Source organism: Mixophyes fleayi, chromosome 4 (assembly GCF_038048845.1).
Source record: "Mixophyes fleayi isolate aMixFle1 chromosome 4, aMixFle1.hap1, whole genome shotgun sequence".
Lineage (NCBI taxonomy): Eukaryota > Metazoa > Chordata > Amphibia > Anura > Limnodynastidae > Mixophyes > Mixophyes fleayi.
The window spans coordinates 238,601,228-238,628,068 of record NC_134405.1 but is presented as its reverse complement, the minus strand read 5'-3'; the positions used below and the strand labels follow the sequence as shown (position 1 = coordinate 238,628,068).

The 26,841-nt window shown below is 37.1% G+C and overlaps 1 protein-coding gene across 1 annotated transcript in view; it reads right to left on the bottom strand.

Moving 5' to 3' along the window:
- The window catches only part of TRHDE (thyrotropin releasing hormone degrading enzyme), a 640,581-nt gene that overhangs the window by 273,649 nt on the left and 340,091 nt on the right, over positions 1-26,841 (bottom strand). Inside the window, exons 4-5 of the mRNA XM_075209536.1 lie at positions 19,278-19,432; positions 8,119-8,232 (exon numbers count right to left, since the gene is read on the bottom strand). Coding sequence (XP_075065637.1) covers positions 8,119-8,232; positions 19,278-19,432 — 269 coding nt within the window. The remainder of the gene's footprint in view (positions 1-8,118; positions 8,233-19,277; positions 19,433-26,841) is intronic.

The following is a 26,841-nucleotide window of genomic DNA, read 5'->3' as shown; positions in this document are numbered from 1 at the left end:
CTGCACTAGCTAATTACTGCACCTGTTCTCTCCCTATTTATGTCTGCCACACTCAGTTCACATTGGCAAGTCATTGATGTTGCTGTTCCTGATATTGTTGTTCTCATTTGTTACTCCTGTTACTGCTCCTGTTTCCTGGGACTACTGCAAGCTGCTAACCGACATCCTGGTTTCTTTCCACTCGGTCTGTTCACCTGCACCAGCCGTATTCTTTGTTGTTACCTGCTTTCAGCCTCACCCAGAGATCCATTGTTCAGTGTCTACAATATTTGGTTTGTAACATTTTACGCACTATTTCGATCATATCCATAAATGTTATATGTTTTCAACATACGCCGGGCTCCACAGCAGTCATTTCCAGCTCTCAGCATAGAAGTGTGACAACATTAACCACTGTGAAGATTCCAATATGGATACGGTCTCCCGCGATGATTTATAGTTTCATGTTTTGATTTTATTACAACAAACTGTGTAAATATGAAGTATTACATGTGAACATAAACAGCCTTCCGTGCATATCTTTTAAAATATGCTGTGAACATCAATTTTTATTATGTTGCCAATTACATACTATTGATTTTATGTTAGTGTGTACATTATGTAGAACTTTGTTTAAGGACATTTATTTTCCTTAAAAGTAGCCAGGTGGGTGCTTTCACATGATAAATTGTGATTGGATCAGCGGGGCTGGAGATGGAGTGTTCTATTGATAACTTAATTGCTCACTCTATCAGACCTTAATATGCAAGAACCAGAAAATATAGTCATTGTTTTCCAACTCATAATTAGTGGCAGCAATAGGTCCCTCTCATTGATAATCCTTGCAAGATTGGGGAATAAAAGAGGAGTGCGGGAGAAATGGGAGTATATTGGATTGCACAGGAGCTGTGGATCCGTCAGCTTGGATCAAGATTCAGCCGTGTGAGCTTGTACCCTATGCAAGGACACATTGAACTATTTTCTGCCTCAACATACCTCCTCTGGTAAAGGTTGTACATAATTACAAACGGCCATCATCTTTTAACCAGAAACTTCATGGTATGTTGTGACCATTGTTGTTGAGTTTCTGATCACTCATCTGACTGTAAAATGAATGCTGTTTTATGCAATCCTGTGAATTACTGCAATAAATCATATTTGCTTTCACCATTGCCGTTTGCTCAAGTTTGCCAAGATAGCCTGGTATCTTCACAAACATTAAGGTGTCTCATCCAGATAAGGAATTCATCAAGTTTGTTAAAAGGATGTAATAATTTATAACCATATTTTATGGAACTTTTCTCTACATATTTATACATAGTTCTATTCTTTTAATATAATCTTCTGTAAATTAACAACTCCCACTTATTAAGGGTTGAATAGTCTGTATGGTATATTTATAATATATTATGTCATGTATAGTAATTTGTTGATTATAATGATAATTATTTATGAAATTAAGAATAGTTTTAGTTTTCAATATGCTCCAAACAGAGCACCAAATACTCTTTATAAACAATGCTTAAATCAGTATACACAACTGTGCTGATGAAGCAGGCTGTCCACTTGGGAAGCGATTTGAAGTGGTGTATTGTAGCATCTTTCCACTCTGCAACTGCTGAGACTGGGACTCCGTTAATATTGGATAACGAGATGTATTCACCCAAATGTGAGTGTATTCTCTTATTATGAAAATGATTTATTATAAATGCAGTGATACAATTGTGGTTTAGGGGAGTGTAAATATCACCCCATAGTTTTATTTATAATGTGTTTTCAATACACATCATTTTGCTTATGTTATAATTACCAATGGCCATCATCTTTTATTACACACAACGAATTATTGATACAAATTATTTTCTTCACTGTTTTATGTACACAGAGTACACTATTGGTTGTTTTGCTTTTGCTTTTCACACCCTGGACCTGAGGCACTGTTTGAGTACACACTGACAAAAACTACATGTTATGAATACAGCTATGTTGTGTAAGTTTTAGCCAGCAATTTCTTCTTTTCATATCTTAATCTGACATTGCAAACTATATCTATTTGAGGTTATTATGCGCTGGACATTCTATCTAAACATATCTGTCAATTTTCATGATGACATGTTAATTTACAGTTTGTAAATGTATACAATTATGAATATTACATTTTAGACCGTTGTATTCATTACTTTATTTAAAGTACTTCATTGTCACTACAATTAAAATGTATACTGTGGCTTTACAATGAAAAAAATACATTTTTAAGACTAAACAGAGAAGAATCTTTCTGGTGGTAAAATATACATTAAACTATGGTATTTAACAACTGAAAGTGTGGGTGAGCTGTAGAAGAAATATAATCTATTTGAAGAAATAAAGAGTTTCCAATTTGTACAAACTACACTTACAAAGTTTTTCACTGCAAAAAGCTATATAAATATATTACAAAGTATGTAAAAGTTCTATGTAAAAGAATCGAAACAATGTGGACAGCATTGTATGTATTATGTATATCAGGTCAACTATGTAATGGGCAGAGATGTGCAAGGACAATAGACATATCTTTTCTTTCATACAACCAGGGAGAGTATGTGCAGCACTGGCATGGAATTTCATAATCTGATGGATTGAATGACTTAAGTGTAATTTTTGCAATAAATATATATGAATGCAAGAATGCAGAGGAGACATGACTTGCCACTTCTAGGGTCTTTAGTGCATTATTATGGTCCCCACAGCCCTGCTGATTCAGAAGCTTCCAATGAACAGTTAGGGCCTGCTATATTTGGAAGATAACTGGCTATCTTTTTTTATTTATAGCAATTATCTTTTAGCTAACTAGACTCACTAAGGCTGGGTACACACTACAGAATTTTCTGACTAATGTGTTATCTACGATTGTTTCAATGACTGAAGTTCTGATCGGTCTGTTGATTCATGCGTACACACTATACATGTTTTTAACAATTTTTACACAACTAACGGTGCCCCCAGCGATTTTTGCCAGACATAACGTTGTCTCAAAAGATTGTAAATCTATACACATTGAAACAATATATGGGCTCCCTGCAGCGATATGCCAAATAAATTTAAATAAAGGGCTGAATATCACTGGTAAAAAGCTCCCACAAACTCAAATTCCAGAAAGGGAAATACATCATCGCTATTCATTCTATACGGCATCTTTGTGTATAGTGTATGTTCTTTCGCAACTGCACATTTATAATTTATTTAAATATAATTGTCCCAGTTGAACAACAGTAAGCTTGCTGTCTTTTGCTGCTCGCTATGGCAAGAACCAAGCAAGCACAGACCCGTAGGGAAAGAAGGAGAAAGAATTGGACCTGTTAGACCAAACAGTGGTTCCAGTGTAGAGACTCTTTTTCTCAGATGCCCCTGTTACAGGAGATACGGGACAACAACCCTGATGACTTCAAGAATTTCCTGAGGATGAACTAACCCACATTCCAGAAGCTGCGCCAAGTTGTCAACCTCCTCATGCAGAAGGAGGACACCCATATAAGGAGACCCATATCTGCAGAGTAGAGACAGAGGAAGGACACTGGTTGATCTCAAATACAGCATAGCAATTTCAACTCAATCTCTAGGTTTGATCATAATTGAGACCTGTGACGCTATAGTTCAAGTTCTTCATGGACAGTATATGATGGTTGTTAATAGAAATACTCTGGTTTTTTTGTTGTTTTTTTTTTTTAAATATTTGTTTATTAAAATAAAAATTAAACATATTACATAAACACATAAGCCATATAAAAACTGTGCAATAAAAACAGGAGTGACAGCTGTTTATAATGCAAATGTTCATTGCTTTCCAATTGGGATTGACGCGCTATATACTGTTGCATACTAATGCTACCCATAGTTGTAGAAGTCCTGTAGGCTGGCGGAGTAACACATTATCCTCCCATGATGGGATGATGCATGTGGAGTACTAGTGGCTGAAATGTATATGATTAGGACGGTCTGAAATGTTCTTGTTCCTGTGTGCAGGAGGGGGATTGCTTTAATACAATGTCCGGTGAGAGATTCCCCATTGTTGACCTACAAGTGATGTCCTACTTCAAACGTTCCATCTCTATTCACATTTCTCCACTTGTATTTCTCATTTTGTTTGCATGAGTTGCTCCTAGCAGATCAAATTGGTCTTGTTGTTTTGACATCAATTAGGTTGCAGACTCCATCATCTTTCGTGTGAGTGTATTACTTTGCTCATGAACATAGACCTTTATTTGTCACTTTGTCAGATGCTGGGGCATTGAAGCAGACTCCTTTCCATGCCAGACTTAAAAATAATTAACTTAATTTGCCAATACGAACTGGCACGAAATATGGACTAAATTTTGTTTTTGTAGCTGATGAAGAATTTGCGCTACACAACAATGTATTAAAATCTTATCCACTGCGAAATCTGCCAACAGAAAGCAGGATCTTTAGTTATAGATTGTCAAGAGCGAGGCATGTTGTGGAAAATGCATTTGGTATTTTGAGCAACAGATTTAGAAATTTTCATTCGGCTATAAATCTGCGCCTAGACAAATATTGATGGCTTGTTGTGTCCTACACAGTTGTCTTAGGTGTAAAGACCCAGTGTGCACAGTAAGCTTAGCAATATGGAGAACACTGTAGAAGTGGCGGAAGTTATAGGGTTTACACCACTAGAGTCATCCCAGGTGAAAAATGCCAGTCACATGGCAAAATTAAACAGGGAGGAGACTGTATTAAGAGGTACATGTACGTAAATAAATATTTTACGCATTTACAATGTTGTGTGTTTTACTTACTGTTCCACTTGCCGGTATATAATCTGTTTATAGAAATTCAGGTGCAGTACTACTCTCCATCTCCAAGTTGCAGGTGGACTGTTTAACAATTTCCTCATCACGGGTGAAGCGCAGGAGGTCAAACTACCACAACTTGGGCACATACACATCCTCAGCCCCTGCCCCTGATTTTCTTGGAGACTTCAGTCTTGCTAAGTTCTTTTTTAAAGACAATTTTCAAACTCTGTATCTCCCTCTTTGTCTACTCTACATTTGCTCCAGGATAATGTGGAAGGCACACTTTTACGTCTTCCAAATCTGCAATCATCTGCTACCTATTTGAGTATTCCTTGGATTTTGCTTTCACAAGCAGGTATGGGATCTGTAGGCCTCAAAGAAGTCCCTCATGAGCGCCACACTTCTGTCAGATGCCATGGCAAATTATTTCTTAAAAAAAATAACCCATATATATTGTTATATTTCCGTACACACACAAAAAATAAAATAAAAACATCTAGTAGTATAAGTAAAAAAACCACACATATATTAGCAGCTTTACATACACACCACAAAACCAAACATACAACCATTCCAGTGCTATAAAAAAAATGTACTATTATATTTTACATACACACCCGTAAACGAGTTTCGTGCTATAAAGTACGTACCTTGCTGTAATAGCGATGACATCAGGTAAAACGTTTGTAGTATCCGATCGTATGCTACGAAAGGTTCAGGGCAAAGTATTCAGACAAACCTGCAAACAAGAGGTTATTATACACGAATGAACGTTCACCCACAATGTTCCATTCATACATGTAGCTGCCGTGATTGGTCCATACCAACTGCGAATGCCTATGTCTGTGTCTATAAAATTATAGAGGCGTCAGTCTGCTTGCTGCAGTATGAGAGAAGATGGCGTATGAGGAACAGGTGCAGGAGAAAAGGGACACAAGTGATGGAGGAGTGGAGCGGGACGGCAAAGAAGGAAGGCAGTTGGAGGACATTTCAAGAGCAAAGCCAATGAGCCCAAGGGAAATGGAGATAATGATGAGAGTGCTGGACCAGCACGACTATGACTGTCAAAAGCAAAAATACAGAAAAGTTAATCACAGACAAGAAGTGATAATGCAGACACTCATAAATCAGATCAGAGATAAACTTGGGGGAAAAAGGACAAAATTCCAAATCCAAAACCGGTGGTCCGACTTAATATAATAAAGAGCAAAGAAGGCTTTTGAGAATACAAAAGGGTATTAAAAAAGTGAGTATTAAAAGTGGTCTATTAAAAATATTTACAACTAGTTAGTAAATGGTTTTAGTAATAAATGGTAACAATAACGATTAGTATGATTGACATCTTTTTACTGAAAGAAAAATCCATGCAGAAGTGTGCTGTGTAGCTACTCAAAAAATAAAAATCAAACAAGATGCAGTAGCGACTATAAAAGAAATTGGAGAAATAAAAGTGGAAGTAAAGAAAGTAATTAAAAACCGTTTAAAACTTTATGAAAACATAAGGTGCACCCTGTTCTGTTATAATATGAAAATGGCATCTATATTTTAGTTGGTACGAACCAGTGCGGCAGCATGCCTGGCCAGACCCAAGAGGGACATCAGCATAAAGTGATTTCAAGCAGTGTCCAAGATTAGCAAATGGTAGTTGGCCCTCTAGTAGAAACGAAGTTGTGTTTCATTTCTACTTTAAACATAATTAAACTACTTGTCATTTCCGCATATATTGTCCATCCTCATATCTGACGAAAGTTCGGAGGGATAAAAGGATGCAGCTTGCACTAATATTTATATCACTTCCGGAGATGGAAAAGGTGTGGTCGAGAAGATGGAAAAGCTGAACGAATATTTGAAAGAATCAATGATGTTAAGAAATACTTGAAAACATCAATGATGTTAAGAAATACTTGTAAGAAAGACAAAACCAATTAACATGTTCAATACACATCTATGGTCTTTGAGAGACACACAGGGTGGATGCAGGAGAAAAAGTTTCTAAGGTGACAATTGCAATACACATCTATGCAGTACACATCTCTGTTCTTTGGGCCAGACATGGTGGACGGAGGTGTACAATTATGCAAGGAGACATATGCAATACACATCTAGATAAATTGCTTCCTACTAAGCCATTACTTTAAGAAAGTTCTATACACATAGAGGTTTTACTACCCATAATATGTACAATCAATACAGATAAATATATGAATATTATGCCATTGTATTTTAAAAGCAATTACATATAATAATATGAAACCAAATAAATGGACACATGTCACATCAGAAAATAAATTATACTTTAATGAGAATATGTATTTTCACATGTGGTAAGAATACATGTTGTATACACTTGCATACTGGAACACATAAATGTCATATGGAGCATGTAAAACAGGTTTATTATTGCTTCTCCATTAAAAGCACATTATTCCTATTTGACTGATGTTCTGACACCTCACCCGGTGGGAGAGGCAGAGACCGCATCATAAATTTAAATATACACGCCTAGAAAGGAGTCGTTGTTTGAGGAACTACAGACAGTTGGTTGAACAATTGGTAGTGATTTCCTACACACTGCGGGATCGGAAGGCGGTTGGAACGAGATATATAGTTCTGCTGAACAATCGAATGAAATGACGATCGATACTTTGAAACATCTGTCGTTCATCGTTCAACTATACACATTAATGCGATATTGGCCCGAACAGTTGTTTATCGCTCGATTGACCCAATAGTCAGGTGAAAAAACTGTAGTGCGTACCCAGCCTAAGAGAAGTTAATGTCTATTCTAACGGGGAAGACCACACACTGTGCATTTCTTCCTAATCATGTTAAACAGACCAGCCTGGCTACTTCATAGAGGAATGTAGCATATTGTGCACATTCACATTGTGCAACATTGTTTACTGCATCCTCATCATGTTTATAATTATGTATGTTGTTGGTTTTTTTTAAATAAGGATGACCTATTTCACTAATTTCACTACTCCAAGATGTAAACTAAAAGATTGCAGATTTTTTGTCAACATAACGGGATGGCAGTAATGTGCAATGAGTAGTTATAAGAGGCAATGTATAAATAAAAAAGTAACAAGCTAAATGTATTATCCTTGCTTACAGAATGTTTTAACAAAAGGCAATGGTGGGGCTTAGCTTTCCCATAAAATGTTTCAACATACTTTTGAATCACATAAAAAAATGTTATCTTTCAAAATTCATAGGTAAAGAAGACAACTTGGTTGTGCCAAATATGCCAAGTTTGGTATGTATGAAATTGTTACTATTAGATGATGTAATAGCATGGTTCATCACACAACTTCACAGTTCTTTGAAATTCTGGTGTGAATCTTACCATGTTCCATCCTGGATAGAGGTAGTCTGTTCCAACAAATTCAAAATAGTGAGCCAGACCTTCCTTTAACCACACATCTTCCCACCATACAGGTGTTACGAGATCTCCAAACCACTGTAAAACAAATGAAATAGGATATAAATAAATTAAATAAATTAAATAATTAAATGAAAGTATCTTAAGTGAATGAGTATACACTGATTAAACTGAGAAAAAAACATATGGGGCAGTTAAAATTAATCTGTTCAGGCACATCTTATTTGCTGTAAGTTAGGTTGTAAATATTATGGAAGTATGGAATCATTTGCATTATAAGTGAACACTCCTCACTCCCCCTGCATGTACAAATGTAGGTGTAAACAAAAATGTAGCTTCATAAAACTAGACCAAATGTAATGAAATAAACATAAACAGTATCCATATATAAACACTAGACAACATAGAATATCACTCCCCCTCAAGCCCGATGCCTTGATATCATCACTGACTCCTGCCTCAGCTTCACCCCATATAACCAGTTCCCGCCACAGACCTGCCGCCTCCGTCTTCATAACATTTGCCCTTTCTCAATCAGTAGGTAACCAATACTCTGGTCCATTTGCTCATTATCTCCTGCTTAGTCTACAGTAATCTCTTCCTTGTTGGTCTTCCCCTATCTCCTCTTCAATCTATCCTAAATGCATTAGCGAGGCTTATCTTCATATCCAGATGCACCTTTCTGCAAATCTTTTCACAGGCTCCTCATTCACTCCAGAATTTACTCCAGGTTGCTTACACTTCAAAAGCTTGACCCCTCCACTTTGCCTCTGACCGTTGTCTCTCTCCCCATCTCATTACCTCCTCTACTGCGCTGCTCCCCACCATTGAAACTCCCTAAAGTGACTGACATGATCTTTCTCAGTCTTTAATCATTCAGCGTTCCCTCAAAACCCACCTCTTCTCTCTTGCCTTCCCTAATCCCTCCTAGTCCAGTCCCCATTACTCCCTATTGTGTCCATCTAATATGTCCACCTGTATCCCACTGCCCATCCTGTCTATACCTGCCTCCTCCCTTTAGATTGTAAACTCACACAATCAGGGCCATCACCACCTCACATCTCATGTCAGCCCCACTGTTTGTCCAACTTATTTGTACCTGTTATTTTTTTGCTGCAATTTTATTTGAGTGAGTTTATACATCCTACTTGTGCTGTGTTACCTGTCACTTTACATATGCAACTCATACTTGTTTCGTACCACATGGCTTTGTATTACAATTGATTTACAGTCATGTATTTGTATGCTGGCTGTCGTCGCTATAAAATTGTTGGCACCTTACAGATGGTGATGATGATAGAGGTATATGCCATTGGTAGAACTAATTCTACAAAAGTAATTAGGGAAAAATCATGACATCTTGTTTTTTTTCATTTTTGTTTTATCATGTCCATATAGTAAAATATATTTACTTGACTGTGGTACTTATTTACCTGTTTAGAAAAACAGAAATTCTAACAAACAAGTGAAATCACTAAAATTCAGTGGTGTAGTGAAAAAAAAGTTGTTTTTTTTTATATAGTAAAACCAAATCAGTGCAAAAAGTGGAGGAAGGGCTGAAATTCCAAGAATAGAGGGGTAAGTGTAGTGGGGTAAGAAAATTTCTGCCACAAAGGCAGGGGAGAAACTCCTTGAGTGGCAGAGCTGTAAGTGTATAAGTTCATGGGGAAACAATATATTTATCTTTTAAAACAAAGCATATATTATGTAGACTTAGTTGCTATTTTTCTTAACCAGAAGTCACTCTCAAGTTCCTAGTATGCCACTTTCTTTCCATTTTCTCCCTCAACTCCTGCTTTGTGGTGACTGGCTGTATGAGTAAAAGAGGAGCAGATATGATTAACAAGGATAATACCGGTATTATCAATACAGGTAATGCTGGAATAATCAATGACAGTAGGCTGGCAAATGGAGTGGGTTAGGGTTTTTTAATCAATGAGGATAATTGGGCAGCATGGTGGCTCAGTGGTAAGCACTTCTGCCTCAAAGCGCTGGGGTCATGAGTTCAATTCCCTTATCTGTATGGAGTTTGTATGTTCTCCCCGTGTTTGCGTGGGTTTCCTCCGGGTGCTCCGGTTTCCTCCCACACTCCAAAAACATACTGATAGGTTAATTGGCTGCTATTAAAATTGACCCTAGTCTGTCTCTCTGTCTGTACATGTGTGTTAGGGAATTTAGACTGTAAGCTCCACTGGGGCAGGGACTGATGTCAGTGAGTTCTCTGTACAGCACTGCAGAATCAGTGGCGCTATATAAATAAATGGTGGTGATGATGATGATTTATAATTAGAGATGAGCGCACTCGGATTTTGTGAATCCGAGCCCACCCGAACCTTTCCGATCCGAGTCGGATCCGAGACAGATCCGGGTATTGGCGCCAAATGAAAACTTGAAACTGAGGCTGTGAGTCATAATCCCGCTGTCGGATCTCGCGATATTCCCCGCTAGTCGCCGCCATCTTCACTCGGGATTGATCAGGGTAGAGGGAGGGTGTGTTAGGTGGTCCTCTGTCCTGGTAGATCTCGTGCTGTGCTGTTTAGTTCTGTGCTGTGCTGTGCAGTGCTGTGCTGTGCTGTGCTGTGTTCTGCAGTATCAGTCCAGTGGTGCTGTGTACTGTGCTCTGTCAATTTTGAGTTCAGTGGTGCTGCTGTGTCCTGTGCTGTGTCCTGTTCAGTCAAGTGGTGCTGTGTCCTGTGCTCTGTGCTTCTAAGGGCATAGTTATTTCCCCATTATTCCCAAGTGTTTTAAAAAATAAAAAAAAGTTATAAAAAAAAATACAAAAAAATAATTAAAAAAAAAATTAATTACAACAAAATTTGCAAAACCAATCCTGCAGTATAAGCCCATTGGTACTGCAATATTACCAAGTTCACACATTCAACAGTAAAAGTCCAGTGGTGCTGTGTGCTGTGCTCTGTCAATTTTGAGTTCAGTGGTGCTGCTGGGTCCTGTGCTGTGTCCTGTTCAGTCCAGTGGTCCAGTGGTCCTGTGTCCTGTGCTTCTAAGGGCATAGTTATTTCCCCATTATTCCCAAGTGTTTAAAAAATTTAAAAAAAGTTATAAAAAAAAATACCAAAAAATAATTTTAAAAAAAATTAATTACAACAAAATTTGCAAAACCAATCCTGCAGTATAAGTCCTGTCTGCAATATTAACAGGTTCACACATTCTGCAGTATCTTGTGCTACATATAATGGAGACCAAAAATTTGGAGGATAAAGTAGGGAAAGATCCAGACCCACTTCCTCCTAATGCTGAAGCTGCTGCCACTAGTCATGACATAGATGATGAAATGCCATCAACGTCGTCTTCCAAGCCCGATGCCCAATCTCCTAGTACAGGGCATGTAAAATCCAAAAAGCCCAAGTTCTCAAAAAAAAGCAAAAAGAGAAACTTAAAATCATCTGAGGAGAAATGTAAAGTTGGCAGTATGCCATTTACGACACGTAGTGGAAAGGAACGGCTTAGCCCCTGGCCCATGTTCATGACTAGTGGTCCATCTTCACCCAAGGATCTTAGCCCTCCTCCTCCTCCCCCCCTACAAAAAATTGAAGAGAGTTATGCTGTCAGCAACAAAACAGCAAACAACTCTGCCTTCTAAAAAGAAATTATCACAAATCCCAAAGGTGAGTCCAAGGGTGTTGGTGGTTGTCAAGCCTGACCTTCCCATCACTGTACGGGAAGAGGTGGCTCGGGAGGAGGCTATTGATGATGTAGCTGGCACTGTGGAGGAACTTGATGATGAGGATGGTGATGTGGTTATTGTAAATGAGGCACCAGTTGGGAAACAGCTGATGTCAATGGGATGAAAAAGCCCATCATCATGCCTGGTCAGAAGACCAAAAAATGCACCTCTTCGGTCTGGAGTTATTTTTATCCAAATCCGGACAACCAATGTATGGCCATATGTAGCTTATGTAAAGCTCAAATAAGCAGGGGTAAGGATCTTGCCCACCTAGGGACATCCTCCCTTATACGTCACCTGAATAACCTTCATAGTTCAGTGGTTAGTTCAGGAACTGGGGCTAGGACCGTCATCGGTACAAGGACACCTAAATCCCGTGGTCCAGTTGGATACACACCAGCAACACCCTCCTCGTCAACTTCCTCCACGATCTCCATCAGATTGAGTCCTGCAGCCCAAGTCAGCAGCCAGACTGAGTCCTCTCCAATACGGGATTCATCCGAGGAATCCTGCAGCGGTACGCCTACTACTGCCACTGCTGCTGTTGCTGCTGTTAGTCGGTCATCTTCCCAGAGGGGAAGTCGTAAGACCGCTAAGTCTTTCACAAAACAATTGACCGTCCAACAGTCGTTTGCCATGACCACAAAATACGATAGTAGTCACCCTATTGCAAAGCGTATAACTGCGGCTGTAACTGCAATGTTGGTGTTAGACGTGCGCCCGGTGTCCGCCATCAGTGGAGTGGGATTTAGAGGGTTGATGGAGGTATTGTGTCCCCGTTACCAAATCCCGTCGAGATTCCACTTCACTAGGCAGGCGATACCAAAAATGTACAGAGAAGTATGATCAAGTGTCCTCAGTGCTCTGAAAAATGCGGTTGTACCAGCTGTCCACTTAACCACGGACATGTGGACAAGTGGTTCTGGGCAAACGAAGGACTATATGACTGTGACAGCCCACTGGGTAGATGCATCCCCTTCCGTCAAGGCGATGCGATAGCAGCATCTACAAAATGGCTGCTCGTGCAAAGGCAGGCAACATTGTGTATTACAGGCTTTAATAAGAGGCACAACGCTGACAACATATTAGAGAAACTGAGGGAAATTATCTCCCAGTGGCTTACCCCACTTAGACTCTCATGGGGATGTGTGGTGTCAGACAATGCCAGTAACATTGTGCGAGCATTAAATATGGGCAATTTCCAGCACGTCCCATGTTTTGCACACACCATTAATTTGGTGGTGCAGCATTACCTCAAGAGTGACAGGGGTGTGCAGGAGATGCTTGCGGTGGCGCGCAAAATTGCTGGCCATTTTCGGCATTCAGCCAGTGCCTACCGCAGACTAGAGGCACATCAAAAAAGCATGAACCTGCCCTGCCATCACCTCAAACAAGAGGTTGTGACGCGCTGGAACTCCACCCTCTATATGCTGCAGAGGATGGAGGAGCAGCAAAAGGCCATTCAGGCCTACACAGCCACCTACGACATAGGCAAAGGAGTGGGGATGCGCCTGAGTCAAGCGCAGTGGAGACTGATTTCTGTGTTGTGCAAGGTTCTCCAGCCGTTTGAACTTGCCACACGAGAAGTCAGTTCCGACACTGCCAGCTTGAGTCAGGTCATTCCCCTGATCAGGCTGTTGCAGAAGCAGCTGGAGAAAGTGAGGGAGGAGCTGGTAAAGCCATTGCGATCCAACAAAGCATGTAGCTCTTGTGGATGAAGCCCTTCGTACGCTTTGCCAGGATCCGAGGGTGGTCACTCTTTTAAAGTCAGAGGAATACATTCTGGCCACCGTGCTCGATCCTCGGTTTAAAGCGTATGTTGTGTCTCTGTTTCCGGCGGACACAAGTCTACAGCGGTGCAAAGACCTTCTGGTCAGGAGATTGTCCTCTGAAGAGGACCGTGACATGCCAACAGCTCCACCCTCATTTTTTTCCACATCTATGGCTGCGAGGAAAAAGCTCAGTTTTCCTAAAAGAGCCGCTGGCGGGGATGCTGATAACATCTGGTCCGGACTGAAGGACCTGCCAACCATTGCAGACATGTCTACTGTCGCTGCATTGGATGCTGTCACAATTGAAAAAATGGTGGAGGATTATTTTGCTGACACCATCCAAATAGATATGTCAGACAGTCCATATTGTTACTGGCAGGAAAAAAAGGCAGTTTGGAAGCCCCTGTACAAACTGGCTCTATTGTACCTGAGTTGTCCCCCCTCCAGTGTGTACTCTGAAAGAGTTTTTAGTGCAGCGGGGAACCTGGTCAGTGAGCGGCGAAGGAGGTTGCTTCCTCACAACGTTGAAAAAATGATGTTTATAAAAATGAATAATCAATTCCTCAATGAAGTACAGCACAGCCCTCCAGATAGTACAGAAGGACCTGTGGTTGTGGAGACCAGTGGGGACGAATTGATAATGTGTGAGGAGGAGGAAGTACACACTGTAGGGGGAGAGGAATCAGAGGTTGAGGATGAGGACGACATCTTTCCTCAGTAGAGCCTGTTTAGTTTGTACAGGGAGAGATGAATTGTTATTTTGGTGTGGGGGCCCAAACAAACCAATCATTTCAGCCACTGTTGTTTGGTAGGCCCTGTCGCTGAAATGGTTGGTTTGTTAAAGTGTGCATGTCCTATTTCAACAACATAAGGGTGGGTGGGAGGGCCCAAGGACAATTTTATCTTGCAACTATTATTTTGGCATTATGTGACCATTCAACAGTCGTTTGCCATGTTCAAAAAGTAAAAGAAAATGTCAACAAATTACAAAAATTCAATCAAAAGTTAAATGCCCTGTCATTATTTAAAACAAGAGGGTTTGACGTGCTAGAATTAGTGTAGTGTTAATATGATATAAACACTACACATAAACACTACACTTGGAACTTGGAGGAGGTATTGTGGGCCAGGTATCAAATTTAGTACCGGGGCCACCCCACTACACAGTCCAGAATTTTTTTTTTTGGAAATTCAGACCCGTGGAGGGTTTTTTATTAATTATATTGTGGTGACCACTCTTCTACGCAGTCCAGATACATTTATTGGTGCGAATCATACAAGTTCAGGGTTTTTAAATTATATTGTGGTGACCACTCCTCTACGCAGTCCAGATACTTTTATTGGTGCGAATGCGAATCATACAAGTTCAGGGTTTTTAATTTATATTGTGGTGACCCACTCCTCTACGCAGTCCAGGTACATTTTTTGGTGCGATTAAGACCAGTTGATGGTTTTCTTATTATATTGTGGGGACCACTCCACTACGCAGTCCAGAAAGATACCTCGTTGCAACGTTTTGGACTAATAACTATATTGTGAGGTGTTCAGAATACACGGTAAATTAGTGGAAATGCTTGTTATTGAATGGTATTGAGGTTAATAATAGCGTAGGAGTGAAAATAAGCCCAAAAACTTGATTTTTGAACTTTTTATGCTTTTTTTCCAAAAAAATCCGAATCCAAAACCTTAAATCCGAATCAAAACCTTTCGGCAGGTGTTTTGCGAAACAAATCCGAACCCAAAACATCGCGGAAATCCGAATCCAAAACACAAAACACGAGACACCAAAAGTCGCCGGTGCACATCTCTATTTATAATAGGTACAGTGCTGGAAGCATTGATGGGGACATTATTACTACAATAAATGGATATAGTGCTTGTGTATTAAATGGAGCATTTCTAAAAGTGGGGTTATGCTAATAATATCAGTGATGTAGTGCTGGTTTCATTAGTGGAAAATGTGCTGTTGTACTCAGTGGGGAAAGTATTACTTAAAAAGTAATTAATAAAGATCTTTCAAAGTTTAATATGTTAAATGCTCAAATGTAAATAATTTGGTACAGAATAGTCAAAGCGATACTGGTGCAATCAGTGGAGACAAAAGTCATTTGTAAACCGTACACAAATGGAAAACTCAAAAAATATGCCTTTTTCTGACGTCACACATCTACTTTTGCAGAGTATGTTGGCAGCAACTGCAGGGATGTAAAATGTAGCACAGGCCAATGGGAGGAATTTGGTAAATTAGAGGTGTTCCTTGTAGAGACATCCCCCCTATGCAAATATAATATTTTGCTTTGTGGGAAAGGATTATTTAAATGAGGTAAAGGAATGGGAAGGAAGATATCTTTTTTCCTCTCACAATAGGACTATTTTACCACCTCTGATGTGCTGAAATTTGGTTCTCATTACTGTACTTTCTATGGGACGCAATTTAGATCTTCCAGTGGCCTACCTGCATGAAGCACAGTTTTAGGCCCATATAGAATAAAAAAGAAACCTCAAACACACAAAAAGTATGAAAACATGCAATTAAAGTTTTAAAATTAATGTGTATTACACGCATTTTCTGTTGTCAGTTATGTTGTAATTATTATGGCAGTATTGTTGAATAATGTTCCTTACAAGAGTACTCCTGACTCCCACTAGTGTTAGTAAGCACAGCTGTGAATGCACACATACTGTATGCACTATGCAGATGTACTGCATTTATTATGCTTTTGTCTTCATTTTATTTTGTGAGATAAGATTATTTAAATGGGGTAAAGTAATAGGAGATCACATATTTTTTATCTTCCCCCAAAGTTACTTATTTGCCAACCTCTTGGAGGTGTTGGATATTGGTTCTTTTTGCTATACTTTCAATGGGATGCACCTTATTGTCTGGTCTCTATTGGCCCTGCTGGTTTTTGACCATTCTTAGCTGCCACCTGTCACAACCTCTGCTTGTTGCAAGTTATCCTGTGTGCTGCCTATACTGACCTCAACTTGCTACCATTTATTCTGTCTGCTGCCCGCGCTGACCTAAGCTTATTACTGTTTGTCCTATCTGCTACCCATACTACTTTATATATAGTGTTATACTAAGCAAGAAATACAATTTAATAAATTGTGAAAGCACTTATTTGAAAAGAATGGACACAATCAAAGGTCAGTTTATCTGCAAATTATTATGTAAACAATTGAAAGAAAAAATGTCACAAGTTTTCAGGTTCTACAACCTACATTTACATATACTTTCGTGCTATTTTATACTTAAAAATGTGAATATCGCCAGCAATGTTTCCTTTCAAAGCATTCTGTCTACTTTAAAAGATGGAGGGCAAGCTGATTGCACAGTAGGATTGCATTCTTTTCAAATTTTTAAGTCTATGATTATGGTATTTACCCACAAAAAAAGCTTTCTGTCCCTTTAGCAACCTTCCTTAATAACATATGTGCTTAACTGGATATTGCTAAGTGCAGTAAGTAAAATGAACAAGACTAAACTATGTCACAAATTTACTTTACAAAGTTTATAAAAAAAATCTTTCATACTGTCAAAAGTGGAACATCCTGTGCATACACAAGAATGATATTTATCAATTATTAATAGAGGTTAGAGAGAAAGCAGAACTAAGCAACATAAATCTGCTCTTTGAGTTTCTGAGGATGGGTTAATGTCAAGCGGATTTCAGCCAAAACAACATTTGACATGTGCAGGAAACTTGGCCAACACATTCTGGTGTTGCAATAAATCAGTATCCTGGGCTTCTACTCTGCCATATTTCAAACACAAGCACTATACTTGGAAAAAAAGTTAGAGAAGCATCGATTAAAGTCCACAGGGATTGGCATATGGCAATTAAATCACATTTACATCTTAACAGACAATATCTCTGTACCAGTATTCATTTGAAACATGCAAACATTTAAAATTGTATTTACATTTTATATGTGATTATAAAGAGAAATTTATTATTTAAGCTATGGCATATATCAAGTCAAAATGGTGGACTAGGTTGCATTCTCACCCTGTACATAGATAATGACTGATCTTTGATGTAAGATATCCATTGCAAGCAATCTTTTTTGATCATTCTACACTGAAACACATTAAGATCTTTATAAAACTATATGGTTGAAAACTAGTTGAAGATAATAGCAAGGAAACAATTTCAGAATTCATTTTTTAAACAATTTCATATATATATATTTATATATATATATATATAAATATATATATATATATATGTATACTGTGTGTATATATATATATATATATATATATATATATATATATATATATATATATATATATATATATATAGATATATATATATATATATATATATATATATATATATATATATAATGAAATTGTTTCAAGAAAATGTATTCTGAAAATGTTTCTTTGTTCTCTTCAACTATTTTTAGCTTTTCATTTGGTTTATCGTTTGCAATTCAAATTTTTGTGTGTGCTACCTAATCACTGTGTTCTCTAAAGTAAATGTGCACACATGCTGTTGAATCTTGATATTGTTTGGTAAACTCTGTCAATATTTTATTTTACATTTTTAACATATTTAAATATAATTTAGCTTTCTAAAATGTAAATACACATACTGTGACAATAAGCATGCAAGCATTAATCAAATACCAATTCCAATGCAAAACTTCAGTAACTCCAAGCAGCTTCTTTGCCTAATCCTACTGCCCCTGTCTATCAATAGTGAGCACCAGCTGTTAGCGGGTAATAGTGAGAACAGCACGGGGGAGGGGCACAACGATGGACAACACTTGGGGGGCTACTCTTCAAAAAAACAGTGTTGACGTCAAAAAACAAACTCGTTAATTAAACATTTTCATAAAGATCAAATAGTTTACTGGGGTGCATAGAATTAAGTATAGTTTTAAATCTGCAATCATACTCATTTAAAAAGCATACCTACTAATGCAGCTAGCATCGTTACTGAAATAATATTTATGAACACAGATATTTTTGTAGACTACCTTAACAGCCATATTATCCAAAATACTAAACTACAACAAACACTACTACATTTCATACAACTTTAAGAAGTATTTACTTTATTTCTCATTGTAGATTAATGTAATAATTTGCTTGTTGCACAAAGGCAAATGCAAGTTTCAACCTTGAAAGCTTTCCGCAAAGATTACAGCCCGCACCAGCCATAATGATCCAAGGTTCATACACCATTCATGCTTATTTTGTCGAAGAATACACCTAGTTCCTCTACAATATGTAAAGACCTTGCCAAGCTAGCACATTATACACCCACATAGATTGTTGCATTGAAAATTGAAACTCTATGCCATTACGTTTATGACGTCCTGTTGGGGGAAAGACTGTAGATACCTCAGACTATGGGGAGAAGATGAATTTTACTAGAAGGATTTGACAGAATCTAATCCATTACATCCTGTAATAAGGGATGCTCAAAATAGGGATTTGCATTTGATAAAATGCCTTTTATGACACAATGTGGCCAATATTAATGAATGTAAACTTAGCATTTTTCTGTTTACTTTTTTATGAACCAATACAAATATGATTTTCTAGTGGTTATTATCTCACAAAAAGAAATAGACTCACTCTACAGAAATATTATAGCATGTTTACGTGTTTATGTGTTTATTGTAAATCATCATTTAATGTTACCTACCTGATGACAAATTTCATGCACGATAACCATGGTGACATCAAGTAAGTAAGAAATTGAGGATATTCTTTGATCAAGGAGAATTTTCTGTTCCACGAATACGCTTAATCCCCAGTTCTCCATAGCAGCATAAGGATGTTTAGGCACGGCTAATAAATCTGGGATGGATTAGAAAAAAAATACACATTCCAATAGTTTCCAGTATTTTTTCGATCTCAGCATATCAGGTATACATCATAAGAAGACAAACTATATCATTAAGATATTTTAAAACACAGAATACAGGTATGGGATCTTTTATCTGCAAGTGTGTTATCTAGAATATTTCAAAAGCCAGAAAGAAGAAAAAAATATATAACTGCTGTTGTTTGTGATAGTGACTAATGAGAGAAATGCCAAGTGCAGTGTCGGGATAGTATTACAATTTTTAAATGCAATGTAGTATATTTTAGACTGCCATTCGGGAGCTACAGATATATGTTTGGTATAGTGTGTATATATATATATATATATATATATATATATATATTAGTTCTACTGTTCAATATCTATACCGCCTGATTTCTATACATACATACATAGATATAGATTACATTATCTTTTAGGACTAATAGCTTCAATTTAATTAATTTTGAAGAGCTGATCATCTCTACATATTTAAGATAAAATAGTAAATGAAAATGTTTTTAAGACAAAAAGATGAAATTACATATCCATTAATTTGTAAAACAATGGATTACTGCTTTTTTGGATGTATTAGTGCAGTGGCCAGTTTCATTAATTTGGGACTGCTGAAATAGTGTTCCAATAATCCTCATAGAATCCTCATGATAATACCCCCCCCAACTGCCAACTATTCAGCTACAAATGTTAAAAGCCTGTATAAAAGACTCAAAATTAACTGTGCATACAGGTTGTAACCACTTTAGGACTAAAGATTTTTCTCCATTTTTTAAGTGGATGGGATTTTTTGGGGTTCTTTTGCTTTATTTCTGTATTTTTTATTTCTGTATTGAGTATATTTTACTTTGTTGCTACCTATTTTGAGAAGAACTACAATTGTCAGCAAGCGCTGCTGGGCTTTGGCACAGGCATCTTTAATTTTAAGTTCTTAGAATGCCAGCTGAATGGGTCTCCTCCGTATTTTTTCCATAAAATACAATTGCAATTGGTAAATCACTGTTTATTTCTACTTTCTTTTTCTATAAGTTCAGAAAAATATGTTTCCATAAGTGATACTTCAACTTTAACCTAACTTCTTTGCACAGTAGCAGACCTTGTAAAGCTGTTTACTTTGTTGTGAATAAAATAGAATACTAGACTATAAAGTAAGAGTGTGCATTGTGGCTATAGTTGTCATGAAAACTGTATAAACCTAACTAAGCTTTACCAAACAATACGAAACATGGAACCATGTTTATATTCAGCAAAATTACATCTACAAAATAAGTAATGTTTCAGTTTATTTTTCCTGTCTTTAACCTGTTAACGAGCGAAAGAACAAACGTAAAATTATCACTAATACACATAGCATATAAGTGGATTTTAAATAAGCAAAAATAAATCCTTCCTTCATATTAATAAACCAAGCCTTTTAAGTTCAAAATATATAAAGCCACAGAAGCACAACATTATACACAATTGATAAATAATGAATATTCAAATGCATAAAATACAACCTACCCAAATCACAAGTGTGTGTGTGTTTGGATGGGGTGGGGATATTTCCAGATGAAGTGGGAAGGTGTTTGTAAATATTTACATTATTAATAAAATAACTAGGCTAACTAAATAGGATTCCTACTAATAATAAAATCAATACTTTAGTTGTCTTGTTTATTTTGTAAATACTGAAAACAAGTACAATGTACTCACCATACATATTTCATTTCAGCACTATGGACAGTAAAATCATATAGAATAATAAATCCTTTCCTTTTCAGGGATGCCTTGATGCATTTATTAAGCTTTTATTGCAAAGGTGAATACTTAAAAGTTTAGTGCATTTTCAAGATTCTCTCTACATTGGAAAATTAAAATGCTATGATGTAGAGGAATACTGATTATACATACTTATTCTAATTCATGCAGAAATGTCTAACCTATCTATACAAAAAGACTTAGTGATCTCATTTAATAAGATTAGTACCTAAAGACTAAATAGCATTTTCCAATTTGCGCTGTTGCATGCTAATGTGACGTATTTGGTCTTTAGCTTTGAACGAATTGAATGAGATTAATATCGATTTTTATACATATTAGAGTTTGATGGTTCATTGCGTCTGAGAAAACAAACTTTGTAGTAAATGGTAAGATTGCATTGGTAATATGTATGACAGCTGTTTTTACTTTATCAGATTAGCAGTATATAATGTCTATAAGTGGTTTATTATAATAAGTACATTTTTATATATCATGAATCACAGTAACTCTTATTAATCAGAGTGTTGGAATGCAGAGCTACATAAACATGAATTAGCAGCTGTCATTAAAAATAGGTTACGGTTATACTCCTCCAGCCTTTATTGGTATAGCTGCTTCTCTAGCCTGGGAATTAAAAAAAAGTCTCAAAACCAGGTAAATTAAGAACTTTGTAAATGTTTTGTTATGTATGCTTGACTAGGGTCTGGGCACTGTAATCTCCAAGGTGAAAAACTAATTGTGATTGATAACCGAACCTAAAAAAACTATTTTGTCTGTTTCATCATGGCAATGCATACATTTAAAAATCAAACCAATCAATAATTCCTCTGTTCCACCACCATTATACTCATGTACAGAAGTGGTAGAGAAGTACTGCACTGTTTATTCTATACAAGCTTGGCACCAAAAGCATTTTTTACCTAAAAAATAAACTATTATTAGGAACATAAAGGTATAAGGACAAACTGAGGGCTGAGGTATTGAAAATCAAATGTACACTATCCATGAAGGGCATGAACTTCCAGATTCCACATGGCATTATTGAAGATCCTAATACCTCTATAAACAATTTGGATGTATGAAACTATTTACAATGGTGTATTTCACACTGCAATCTTTGTACATTAGTATGACAGGAAACAATGTGCTGTTGGGGGACCGGGCACATAAAATCTCTTAGGGGCATATTTACTAAACTGCTGGTTTAAGAAAGTGGAGATGTTGCTTATAGCATCCAATCAGATTATAGTCATCATTTACAATATTATCACACGCATCTCCTAAAATACTATGTGCTGCTGTGAAAATTCAGATCATCTAGCTACAGGTTGTTCCACCCCATCCGCTTTAAAAAGGGGACATAGGGACATAAATATTAATAACAAGGTGGGTGTATGAACATCTTTTCATACAGAAATCATACAAAGATGTCATGGGACCCTCCTTCTTCCACTATCTATATGTTAGTCTGTAGCTTTCCACATACCTCCATTTCCCTCCTCACATCATGACACTGCCCCTGTCTCATGCAGACCTGTCACACAAATACAAGTGGACAAGTCACTGCCTACCACAAGATCAGTACATTCATCTCCTGCTGTGGACATCTTATGATATGATTGACTATAGGTTGTTCTGTCCCTACCCATTTCACAAGTGGACATGCAGAAGATGAAGACTAATAAAAAAGGATCTGACCTCCGTGAAAATACACCCTAATAAAGAGAGATAGCATAATACTATTTTCCACAGGTAATTAAATGTTAGATGTTAGATGTTATTCAATTTCATATTTCAGCCATAACACATATACAGAAATTGAATAACTATAACTGTTCTTCTCTATTTGTTAGCTGTATATCTACCATTTGTTTCAATTGTCCTTATATGAAATGTCTAGTCACACTTTTTAACACAGACCTTTGTTCAATGTTGACACGTTAAAAATATTAGTTTTCATCCTCATCATTGACCCTGCAAATGTAAATTTAGGCTTCACAGAGCCACAATTTCACACAGACTCAAGCCACAGGTGTAGTTCACCATGTTATATGCATGTTAGTAACATTAAATGTCTTAAAAAATATTTGTTTTTTTATATATTTATTATAAACGGTCAATCAACAATATACACAAAACAATCATAAAGCAGTGCATGGATCAGCAAGAATTAAAAAAACAGAAAAGAAGAAAGAATAACAAATGGAAAATGTGGTACAACAAGTTTGTCAGATAGTATCCAAAAGGTAACATTGGACGATGGATGACCAACTTTAAGGGTTTAACCGATGTTATTGAAAGTTGACTTGAATTTAGCAGTCTAGGGGTGGTGGAGAGGATTGACGGGTGGGGGAGATAAAAAAGTTGGGTAGAGCGCGGACTCGGAGGACAAAGAATAGGTAGACCTTAGAGGAGCGGGGGGAATGTATGATAAGGGGAGCAGCTTACATCGCACATGGGTCAACATGGAGGGGAGAAATGGGCCAGGAAGGGAATGTGCGAGCAGTCATGGGGCCCTGACTTGGATAAAAATGTGGCCCTGTCATGGAGGTAATAATTAATCTCTTCTATTGCAGCGACATGCCAAATCTGTTTTTTTTAGGGCCAATAGAGAAGGGAGGGTTGTGCTCTTCTGGTTTTGTGCTATGAGGGACTTGGCGGCTGTTAGTATGTGAGAGTAATTTTCTTGGAAAAATTTGTCAAGGTCCCGTGGAGGGTAACACAGTAGGTATATCCAGGGGTCTCTCGGAACGGGATCCTCAAGTAGAGAATATTTAACTGTTAAAGTTAAGTAGTAGTTAGTTAAAAGTAATAGCTACTCCAATAGGTCCCTCAATGTGTTTGTTTGTCACCTCTTCCATCTCCCTTGGTTTACACATTGGTAACAGTAATACTTGAGTGTGTTTGTAGCAATTGTGAGTATGCTTAATGGGTAACAATAAGGTTCCTCCAGTTGACTGTCTGCATTGGGTCCAATAAGTCAAAAATGGACTAAAATGCCCTCAGCGTTCCAAAATAATTCTGAGATCTCTGTCAAGTCCAGACCTAACAAACTATGAAATGCATGGACCTATACATGCTCAAGATAACAAATGTTACTTGTGAACTACTCATAAAAGAGAGACACTGTACAGACATATATTTTTGATTCAAATACAAATAAAGTGCATATAATTATATAGTGTACAAACTAGGAGCTGTGGCGCTATTTTTACAAGTCAGTAAAGTGTACTGTATTTTTAGATATCTCCTTATGTAATAGACTTATACTAGGAACTTTAGAGAAGGGAATCTGGACAGAGGGATTTAGACACTAAAGACTTACTATCCCTTCAAAAGTAACACACTTGAGAGCTATGCTTTTCTGTTTCCATCATTTTTCATTTCATGAAAGCTCCAAAGTCGCCAAGGGAATTTAAACAGAATACTCCTTTGAACTGCTTCAAATTTTGAGCTACTGTATATTGTCTCTGAAATAATCTACAGTAATCCATAAAAACTTAAATACAGTAGTCATAACTGTTAATTTATAAAATACATTTTTATATAAAAACTGAAAGGCTTAACCTACATACACATTTTATTTTATTAAAGTCAGACATTCAAAAAGTAGGATATATTAAATTGCATTTTTCCATATCGCATTTAGCACAGCACAGACAAAATATATTCATTATGTTAAGTGATAAATTATATACCACCTCACTAGAGTGCTGTAAATATACAGGACAAGACAGTTTAACATGCTGATTTATCAATATCATTCATGTAAAATATTCCTTATACATGATAACTAACATTTTTAATTCAATACGTTCCCTGTGATATACACTGTGAGTGTATATAATAATGTCAAGCAAGTTATATCTATGTTCAAAAGCAACCAAAACCTAACACTCAATCAATTGAAGTGGAATTTTCTGTTTCACATTGAGAAGACAAATTAGTGACACAAAGGAGGATATTGATATATTTTTATTGTTCCTTAATGCAGCGCAAATGTATTACCTAACATTAAAAAACATAAACAATGGATTGATTTCTCAGAGCTTTTGATATAAGCAGCAGCTTCTATATGCTTTGAGAATTTTAAAGGTCTCTAGAGAAATACTTAAAGAGTGGAAAAGTCATCAAGATAGAAAATAAAATAACAGCAAGTAGTCTAAAAATGAAAAACTCAGTATCACTGTGGAATGCCAAGTCTAAGTTTTTAGAAACACTTTTTTAATAAATTTTTGGCAGCTATATATTTATTAACTCAAAGTTGTTGTAATTGCTGTAAATATATTATCTATATTCCCTTAGTGGCACAAGGAGCAACAATCTGTTTACTGTACTACCCTAACTGTGCCCCTTAATGACTCTCTTTCCTTCATTTTTTGTGTTTTGTGTTTAGATCTTTTGAAACTATTGAAGCACATTTTATATTGGTTTTAGGACAGATGGGTTTCTTTGGGTATAATAGTTGAACAAATATATTTTTCATTAATGGATATATAAGTAGAAAAATTGAACGTAAGTCAAATTAACATTTTTTCCCTTACCTATGTTTTTCACAATTAAGAAAAGCTCACAAAATATACTAGTAAAATTATTTTGCTATTTATAAAATTAACAGAAAAACCAAATATATATACTTCTTTGAAGGTTTAGTCTGTAAGAAAGTATAACTATTTGCTTTTTGAAGATTTGTGATGTTATAAAATGGACCTCCTATGCCACCCTGTCTGTTGTGTTGCTGGGCTGTGGCCGGGCTTGCCTTGCCACCGTCCCCTTTCTTTCTCCCAAATGCACCCTCTAACCACAGTAGGAGGGGCTTTTGCTGCTGCACCACTAGGCTCCTTAGCGGCAAGTAGAACCGCAATCTTCTGTCTAACTCTCACTGCTAGTGTACCTCTTTGTTGGTACTCCTAACTTCTTGCCTTCAGATCAGGGTTGCTGGGGATGGTTCCCCCTGGCCTATCACACTGGCCAGAGCTGCAGGGTATCGCACAGAGCATTGGTACTGGAATGTTGGGTCCTAACCTCAGAACAGCCAAAAAATGGATTAGATTGTGTCTAATCTGTAGGTCACAGGAATTACAGCAGGTAAGTAGGCATCAAAGCAGGTTTCTCAAGCCGTGATGTTTATTAGCTCAGGAAGTCCTAAAAAGAACAGTTACACACTCACTAGTTTGAAGTACTAGTGATATCTAAAAAGTACAGTTGGTATAATAATAATACATGGTCAAACAGTGCGATTTTTATACAGATTTACACAGATATCCTGGCAGAAGGTAATCCAGCCTCCTGCCTCTCTAACCAATCCAGGTGCTTCATACAGCCTGCACATAAAGCAGCCTGGAGGGGTTTAACACCTTTTTACAGTGCTAATAGCAGCACCACTACATCTGATGTTTTCTATTGAATGTTTACCATTGGGATATAACATTTCTCTAATCTAATCTAATTTAACTTGCAAAATTCACATTCATCTGTGATCACTTGCAGAAGTCTAGCAGCAAGTATCTCCTGCCTTCTCCTGCCTTTTAGGCTCAACAGACATTTCACTCAACGATGAAAAAGTCTAATTAACATGAAATTACCTGTCTCCAAATAGTTTCAAAACCCAAACATGACATACTGTCTCAGAAGTCGCTATATT